Source organism: Sphaeramia orbicularis, chromosome 18, assembly GCF_902148855.1.
Source record: "Sphaeramia orbicularis chromosome 18, fSphaOr1.1, whole genome shotgun sequence".
In the NCBI taxonomy this organism is placed as follows: domain Eukaryota; kingdom Metazoa; phylum Chordata; class Actinopteri; order Kurtiformes; family Apogonidae; genus Sphaeramia; species Sphaeramia orbicularis.
This window is the reverse complement of record NC_043974.1, coordinates 18,864,422-18,873,510: the sequence shown is the minus strand read 5'-3', so window position 1 is coordinate 18,873,510 and position 9,089 is coordinate 18,864,422. Positions and strand designations below refer to the sequence as shown.

The 9,089-nt window shown below is 36.7% G+C and overlaps 1 protein-coding gene across 1 annotated transcript; it reads right to left on the bottom strand.

Annotated features, from left to right (window-relative positions):
- Positions 1–5,771: 5,771 nt before the first annotated feature.
- On the bottom strand, positions 5,772–7,115 carry LOC115438991 (L-selectin-like). Its single transcript, XM_030162885.1, has 4 exons — positions 7,079–7,115; positions 6,221–6,448; positions 5,864–5,991; positions 5,772–5,795 (listed from the first exon to the last, which is right to left on the bottom strand). Exons 1-4 carry the CDS (start codon positions 7,113–7,115, stop codon positions 5,772–5,774), a joined length of 417 nt encoding a protein of 138 aa, XP_030018745.1.
- Positions 7,116–9,089: the final 1,974 nt, after the last annotated feature.

The window sequence follows — 9,089 nt, the reverse complement described above, 5'->3', positions numbered from 1 at the left end:
TCTGAAATTAGATAATGATCAGATGTTAAGTATGTTTTTCAGCTGCTGAAATTCTTCGCTTCAAAAATGGGGAAACAACTGGTTCCAGGTACAACAAACCCCGCCCCTCACACGTATTGTATTTTATTTTGGCATGGATCCAGCTGATGTCATCATGTCTATGTGTGTGCTGATGTCAGCATATCAGTTGCCTCTATATATGTGGCAAGTCTGAAGTAAATAGAAACAAAATTGATGTTTTTATGAACATTTGAAATTTCACCCATTGTAAGTAAATGGGAAAAAAAGATTTTAAAAATTCATTAAAAAAATTCATTTTGACCTACTTTTCCTGAAATGTAATGACATTTTTTCCGGGTCACTGGCAATCTATAAACCCAATTTGGTACGAATTCAACCAATAGTTTTGCTGTTAGAGTGTTAACAAAGAAACAAACCAAACCAAAAATGATTCCCTTTGCCTCTCCTTCAGGGGGTGGGGTGATAATCAGAATAACATTTACTTAAAAACTCAAATGATCAAGGGATTTTCAGTAAAGTGCAGGTTAAATTTCAGAGCTCAGTTTTCTTTTCTTTCATTTTCAGAGGATGTTTCTTCTCCTTGTGGAACACTTTCCCATCAGGCTGTTCTCGCCACTTCAGGGTCACTCCAGTCATGTTCAGTTTGTCCTGCAGCTGTGAAACAAAAATGGGAAAAAAAAACATAAACAAACAACTTGATTTCATAAAAGAAAATAAAACAGAGAAAATACCACATGGACACACTGATGAATATGAAAGATGACAGACAGATCATTTTTTCCAGTTGTTTGTTGGAGACTTGACCTTTTTCAGGATGTCTGCTCTGATAACAGGATCATTCAGGTCCACAGAGGAGTCCTCCACCTTCATCCTCAGCTTCACTGTCTGCTTCTTCACAGCTAAAGGAAAACAGAAGACAACATAACACTACACTGAAAGTTTTCCTCTTTACAATCGTGGAAAAAAAATTATTAGACCACCCCTTGTTTTCTTCAGTTTCTTGTTCATTTTAATGCCTGATACAACTAAAGGTACATGTGTTTGGACAAATATAATGATAACAACAAAAATAGCTCCTAAGAGTTTAATTTCAGAGCTGATATCGAGAAATTTTCCATGTTTTCTTGATAATAACCAAAATCACTTTAGTTCTTACATCAATATCTATGGCATTGTACTGACAAGAACAGTGCTTTTAGGTGTTCCATGTTTTCTTTTCTGTCTGTTTTAGTCACATGATACACACAGGAGTTAGTACTTGATTGCATAACCATTGTTTCTGATGACTTTTGATGGTCTAATCATTTTTTCTGTGACTGTATAGACTGTAGTGCAGCATGCTCTCTTTTTCACTGAGGAACAGAAAATCACTCACGGATGGAATGGCAGACAAATGGTCTTCTGTGGTCACAGGGGAAAAACCTCCATTCTCCTGAATGATGGTGTTCCAAAGATGTAACACCACATATGATCTTCGATGTGCCAAGTAGATTGGAACCACCATACCAGTAGGTGAATGAGAAGCTGCTCCCATCAGACCAGTTGAAGTTTGGATTTCTGAATAAACCAATCCAAGCTAACTGGCCAGATGGCGTAACATTCTGGATCTTCTGCTCGTCACTGGGGTTCTTCACAGTGGCCAGGTCTACGTAGTTGGACCTGCAGTAGCTCTGAGCAGCGGTCCAATTCAGACTTTGATTAATATAAACAAACTCTGTTCCTGCAGGTAAAGTGGGTCTGTGTTATGTTTACATACTGAATTCAGTCTTTGTTCATGATCCTAATATGCTTTTCTGTATGCTTACCTGAGGAACAGATAAATGGAAAGTGACCGTCACAGCGAATATCCCACCATCCATATGAACGATAGAGTACACACAGTTCAGTGGCTCCCTTAAAGTCTGGTTCCGACCAATCTGGATCCCAGTGTCTGTATCTAGATTCATTGCCTGTGTATCCATCGGACCACCTCCAGTCCACTTCACTGAACAGACCAATCCACACCTCAGACACACTTTTATCAGACACTGCGTTGATCAGCTGGTCCATCTCGAAGGAGTTTTCAATAGTGGCCAGGTCTGTGTAATGTCTTCTGCAGTAGGACTGAGCTTCAGTCCAAGTCTTTAATTCATGGACATAGTGGTACTGATGGAGGAGGCATGTGGAGATGCTCCAGACTGTGGAGAGATTTACATCAGAAGGATGAGTCCATCTGATTACATGGAACTTGTTTGTGGCTCAAACTAACCATCAAATTAATTAATCAATCAGTTGATCAATCAGTATTTTTTTTTTTTTTTTAAGAAATAGAACGATGCGATTGCATGTAACATTAAACCTTTTATCTGACAAGCTCAATATGAAATTAATTCAGAGTCATTAAGTCAGTAAATACAGTTTTTTATGAGATTTCTCTGAACAGCTTGAAAAGTGCAAACTACAGTTTTAGTTACCATGGAAACACTGTCATCTTCTACAACACTGATCCACCGGTAAAACCCATGGAGTTGGATCAATGACAGTAGATGGACACACTTCGATTCTGTGCAGTTAATTATATATTTTACTAAAAAAGTCACATTTTCTTCAGTTTTCTCTGTTTTTGATATAATACCCGGCAACTTTCATCAGAGATTTTATGAACATCTACATGATCTGTGAATTAAATAAAGGAAAATACCTGATTTAGACTTAAAGAATGATTTATACAGAGCATAATATTAGAATAAATGATGATAAATGAGTTAAGAAAGGTTAAGAAAAAGAAGAAAAATTCATTTGGGAACTGCCACAAATGTAGCACTGGGTCTTTATGGGTTAATTTGACAATGATGCTGACTTACTGATTTAATTGTTTTGTTTTTTTTTGTTTGTTTTTTTTTTTTACCATGTTTTAAAATAATTAAAACAGACATAATATTAAACATTTCACTGACCTGAGAGACATAAGACAGCCAGTAAGATCCTCTCCATTCTGCTGCTGTTTTGTGGGCTGAGTGGACTGATATTCACATATAGATGAACAACCACTGATGAGTTAAGTGGTGTCATTATGCAAATCACTCCAACACCCAGGCCTCTTCTGTTTGTTTTATAGAAACCCATGATGCAACAGAAGTAATGATGCCAAAGTTTAGCTGCTTTATATAGACGTCAAACATACTGTACATCTTTGTCATTTAGAAAGGCTTTCAGAGAAATACAAGTTTTCAAAGATTCAGAGTTGACTTTTGTCATCAGGATAGGAGAGATGTAAAAAGTGTAAACTGTTTAACTCTGTCTAACAGCTTTGTGTCTCCACATTCAGATTGCATGAGGTGAAATATAAACTATTTATCTATGTTTTAAGAGTTTCTTATCTTTCCTACACACTTTACTCATCTGTCTGTACTTTAGTCTCTCTTCAACTAGATAGACTAACAGTCACCAAACACACCCAAAGCACTGGGAAGAAGGGAGTCCTGGAACATTTCAATGGTTACAATTGATTTATTAATAACAAGAGGAAAATGTAGTTTGACACAGCTCCACAAACTGTCATCCCAAAACTCATCAGCTGTCAGTTTCTAAACATTGTCCTAAAATTATTTTAGTAGCATTTACACCTGTTTACAAAACCATAAAATTAAAATCCAATAACTGGGACTAATCAGATAATTGTTATAATAGGAATCTGATGTATCTAGATTAGATTAGACTAGACTAGATTAGATTAGATTAGATTAGATTAGATTAGATTAGATTAGATTAGATTAGATATATCGATCCCACAATGGGGAAATTCAGCGGTCAAGGCAGCAACAGAATAAAGAGCACATGCATAAAGATAGTGCAAAAAACAAGATCGTGTGAAAACAAATAATATAAGATAAATAATAATAGTAATAAGTACATGCACTTTAGAATGTGATAGTTGAAAAACCCTTGATTACATGTTTCAGTCCATTATTACCTCCGCAAGCAAGATAACTCAAAAAATTATGGATGGATTTTCATGAAATTTTCAGGAAAGGTTGGCAGACAGGGGAGACAGACTGATCAGCCTTGGCGGAGGTCTGTGCTCTCCGAATGCTTTTCTAGTTGGATTTTTTATACTCGTGTGCAGATGTAGAACAAAATAAATCAGATTAACAGGTACACATGCACATAGACATCAGAGCATGGACAAAGTCTGCCATAGGTGTGTTAATCTGATTTCTCTGCTGCTATCTGATAAAGACTATCACATTGTGCTGTTTACATGATCATTTGAATAATCTGAAATCAGATAATGATCAGATGTTAAGTATGTTTTTCAGCTGCTGAAATTCTTCGCTTAAAAAATGGGGAAACAACTGGTTCCAGGTACAACAAACAAACTTATTTTGGCATGGATCCAGCTGATGACATCATGTCTATGTGTGTGCTGATGTCAGCATATCAGTTGCCTCTATATATATGGCAAGTCTGAAGTAAATAGAAACAAAATTGATGTTTTTATGGACATTTGAAATTTCACCCATTATAAGTAAATGGGAAAAAAAGATTTTAAAAATTCATTAAAAAAAATCATTTTGACCTACTTTTCCTGAAATGTAATGACATTTTTTCTGGGTCACTGGCAATCTATAAACCCAATTTGGTACGAATTCAACAATAGTTTTGCTGTTAGAGTGTTAACAAAGAACCAAACCAAACCAAAAATGATTCCCTTTGCCTCTCCTTCAGGGGGTGGGGTGATAATCAGAATAACATTTACTTAAAAACTCAAATGATCAAGGGATTTTCAGTAAAGTGCAGGTTAAATTTCAGAGCTCAGTTTTCTTTTCTTTCATTTTCAGAGGATGTTTCTTCTCCTTGTGGAACACTTTCCCATCAGGCTGTTCTCGCCACTTCAGGGTCACTCCAGTTATGTTCAGTTTGTCCTGCAGCTGTGAAACAAAAATGGGGGAAAAAAAACATAAACAAACAACTTGATTTCATAAAAGAAAATAAAACAGAGAAAATACCACATGGACACACTGATGAATATGAAAGATGACAGACAGATCATTTTTTCCAGTTGTTTGTTGGAGACTTGACCTTTTTCAGGATGTCTGCTCTGATAACAGGATCATTCAGGTCCACAGAGGAGTCCTCCACCTTCATCCTCAGCTTCACTGTCTGCTTCTTCACAGCTAAAGGAAAACAGAAGACAACATAACACTGCATTGAAAGTGTTCCTCTTTACAGTCGTGGAAAAAAATTATTAGACCACCCCTTGTTTTCTTCAGTTTCTTGTTCATTTTAATGTCTGATACAACTAAAGGTACATTTGTTTGGACAAATATAATGATAACAACAAAAATAGCTCCTAACAGTTTAATTTCAGAGCTGATATCGAGACATTTTCCATGTTTTCTTGATAATAACCAAAATCACTTCAGTTCTTACATCAATATCTATGGCATTGTACTGACAAAAACAGTGCTTTTAGGTGTTCCATGTTTTCTTTTCTGTCTGTTTTAATCACATGATACACACAGGAGTTAGTACTTGATTGCATAACCATTGTTTCTGATGACTTTTGATGGTCTAATAATTTTTTCTGTGACTGTATAGACTGTAGTGCAGCATGCTCTCTTTTTCACTGAGGGACAGTAAATCACTCACGGATGGAATGGCAGACAAATGGTCTTCTGTTGTCACAGGGTAAAAACCTCAATTTTCCTGAATTCTCCATAGATGTAACACCACATATGATCTTCGATGAGCCAAGTGGATTGTAATCATCATACCAGTAGGTGAATGAGAAGCTGCTCCCATCAGACCATTTGAAGTTTGGATTTCTGAATAAACCAATCCAGCTCTGGCTGTTTGATGCCGTAATATTCTGGATCTTCTGCTCGTCACTGGGGTTCTTCACAGTGGCCAGGTCTACGTAGTTGGACCTGCAGTAGCTCTGAGCAGCGGTCCAACTCAGACTTTGATTAACATAAACAAACTCTGTTCCTGCAGGTAAAGTGGGTCTGTGTTATGATTACATACTGAATTCTGTCTTTTGTCATGATCCTAATATGCTGTTCTGTATGCTTACCTGAGTAACAGATAAATGGAAACTTATATTCACAGAAAACATCCCACCATCCAGATGAATGATATCTTACACACCATTCAGCAGCTGACTTAAAATTTGGTTCAGACCAAATTGGATCCCAGCGTCTGTATCCAGATTCATTGCCTGTGTATCCATCGGACCACCTCCAGTCCACTTCACTGAACAGACCAATCCACACCTCAGACACACTTTCACCAGACACTGCGTTGATCAGCTGGTCCATCTTGAAGGAGTTTTCAATAGTGGCCAGGTCTGTGTAATGTCTTCTGCAGTAGGACTGAGCTTCAGTCCAAGTCTTTAATTCATGGACATAGTGGTACTGATGGAGGAGGCATGTGGAGATGCTCCAGACTGTGGAGAGATTTACATCAGAAGGATGAGTCCGTCTGACAATAACTATAATTTGTAAGTTTAAACACATTTATGACCCCGCCCCCCAAAGGCTGGTTTGGTTTGTTTGTTTGTTAACACTCTAGCAGCAAAACTGTTGGTTGAATTCCTACCAAATTGGGTTTATAGACTGCCAGGGACCCAGAAAAACATGTCATTACATTTTAGGAAAAGTAGGTCAAAGTTCTTTTTTTTTAAAATGCATTTTAAACAAGAAAGTTTTCTTCTCCCATTTTCTTATAATGGATGAAATTTCACGTCTATAAAAACATTAGTTTTGTTTCAGTTTACTTCAGACTTGGAACATATATAGAGACAATTGATATGCTGACGTCAGCACATGCATCGACATGATGACATCAGCTGGATCCATGCTAAAATAAGTTACAATTCGTGCAAGGGGCGGGGTTTGTTGTGCCTAGAACCACTTATTATTTTAGATTTAATTGTGTGTCACAAAAACTAGAAAATAAGACATATATTACTAAAACATTTCTAAATCTCTTTATAATGTATTTCATCAAATCAAAGGGTAACATATGTTTAATAGTTGTAGCTGTTGTACATTATTTTGTCAAATATTTCACTGACCTGAGACGTAAAACACCCATACTGAGAGTCTTTCCATCCTGGTGCTGCTCTGAGTTCTGAATGACCTGATGTCCACGTAGAAATGGTCAAACACTGTGGAGTCCACCTGTGTTTCTGAGTAAATCAAGTCACCAATGAGGTTATCATCACCTCACCTGTGTAGTGGACTTCTCAAGTTAGCTTAGGTCTCATTCTTTATGCAAAAGCAGTGGTCATGCAAATCTGACATATACTTTACATACACTGTCTTTAGGTTTACATGCTCTGTAAACATACACCTTAACATTTATCCCTCTATCGAAGCAACAAGAGTGCTAAGAAAACTAATGCTGTAGAGTTTAGACTTCTAATTAAATGATAATAATAAACACAGGTTGGATTCAGATGGAGGAAAAAAAATCAGATTTGTGATAAAGTTGAACATATCAAAAACTGTGTATTTCTTAAATGTTTGTGTAAAACTATAGATCCTGATATAATGTTAGCTGTGTGGACCTACTCACAATACAAAACCCCCCCAAAACAACTCTTATCAACAAAGTACACTGAATTTTTTTATTTATTAGGAATGTAATGAGCTTTACCACAGCTCTATAACATCATTTAAGTGAAATAATTATGCTGAACATTACATACAGCCTGACAACCAGCGTATACGCCAGGGGGGTCAAGCTCATTTTAGTTCAGGGCCCACATTAAGCCAAATTTGATCTGAAGTGGGTCAGACCAGTGAAATAATAACATAATAATATATAAAAAATGTCAACTCCAAACTTTCCTCAATGTTTTAGAGCGAAAAAAGTCAAATTATGCAATGAAAATATTTACATCTACCAACTATCCTTTAAAACAATGTGAATAACATGAACTGAAATTTCTTTAAAAAAAACTTGGTGCAAGTTTAACAATATTCTGTCTCAGTTTATCATTTACACATGTAAATTGAAACTTACAGATCACAGTGGATCTACAAATACACAAAACTTTTAATAACAGACAGAATAGTCGTAAACTTGCATTTCAGATGAAGTGGTGTTAGTTTAGATTAGTTCATTATGGGCGACTGTGGCTCAGTTGGTAGAGCGGGTTGTCCAATGATTGAAGGGTTGGCAGTCCAGAATCCCGGTTCCACGTGCCGAAGTGTCCTTGGGCAAGACACTGAACCCTACATTGCTCCCAGTACGGCCTTTTTTTTTAATTCAAAATATATAGTTTTTTTGATGCACCCTGTATAAGTGCAGTCCGTTTATCATTACAATGGGACCTGTCAGTGGGTGGGACATATTCTGCAGCAAGGAAACATTTTGTCCTCGAAACTGATCTGTTAAAAACTTACAAAATGTTCAAGAGTAGGGATGGGTACCTACCAAACAGTCTGAAAAAAACAAAACCAAAAAAAAAAAAAACCCTGATCCTCAACCAATGGAGTATCTCTGAGTTCAGAACATTATCACCCCCTGTCTAATGTTGTATAGTTCCTCTTTTTCCACAAAACCAGCTCTGACCCGAGGCCTCGACTCCACCAGACCTCTGAAAGTGTACTGTGGTATCTGGACCAAGACGTTAACATCAGATCCCTGAAGTCCTGGTAGTAGAGATCTGGACCTCCATGGATCAGTTTTATTTGTCCAACACCTCCCACAGATGAACAATAGTCCTGATGTTGGGATGTCTTTCCTCAGTCCATTTTTGGTCGGTTCTAACCACTGCAGACCAGGAACACCCAATTAAACCTGCAGTTGTGGAGATGTTCTGACCCAGTCAACACCGTTACAGTATGAACCTGGTCACTCAGTTCATTTTTTTTTTTCAATCTATTTTTTATTTATTTATTCATTTTCTTTCTTTCTTTCTTTCTTGTTTATTTTATATGTACTTCTATTTATTTTCTTTTCCCCCTAAGCTTCTTTCTATACTACTATTTAAAAACCCTTTTCTGATTTCTCACTTCTGTATATATATATATATATATATATACACACATATATGTGTGTGTGTGTGTGTGTGTGTG

Excerpts from the sequence above, each read along its gene's own strand:
- LOC115438991 (XM_030162885.1), bottom strand. The coding sequence starts at position 7,115 with ATGGAAAGACTCTCAGTATGGGTGTTTTACGTCTCAG. Across the intron at positions 6,449-7,078 it reads ATGGGTGTTTTACGTCTCAG|TCTGGAGCATCTCCACATGC; the intron begins GTCAGTGAAATA and ends ATCTCTCCACAG. Across the intron at positions 5,796-5,863 it reads AGAAGATCCAGAATATTACG|CTTCTCATTCACCTACTGGT; the intron begins GCATCAAACAGC and ends TGATGGGAGCAG.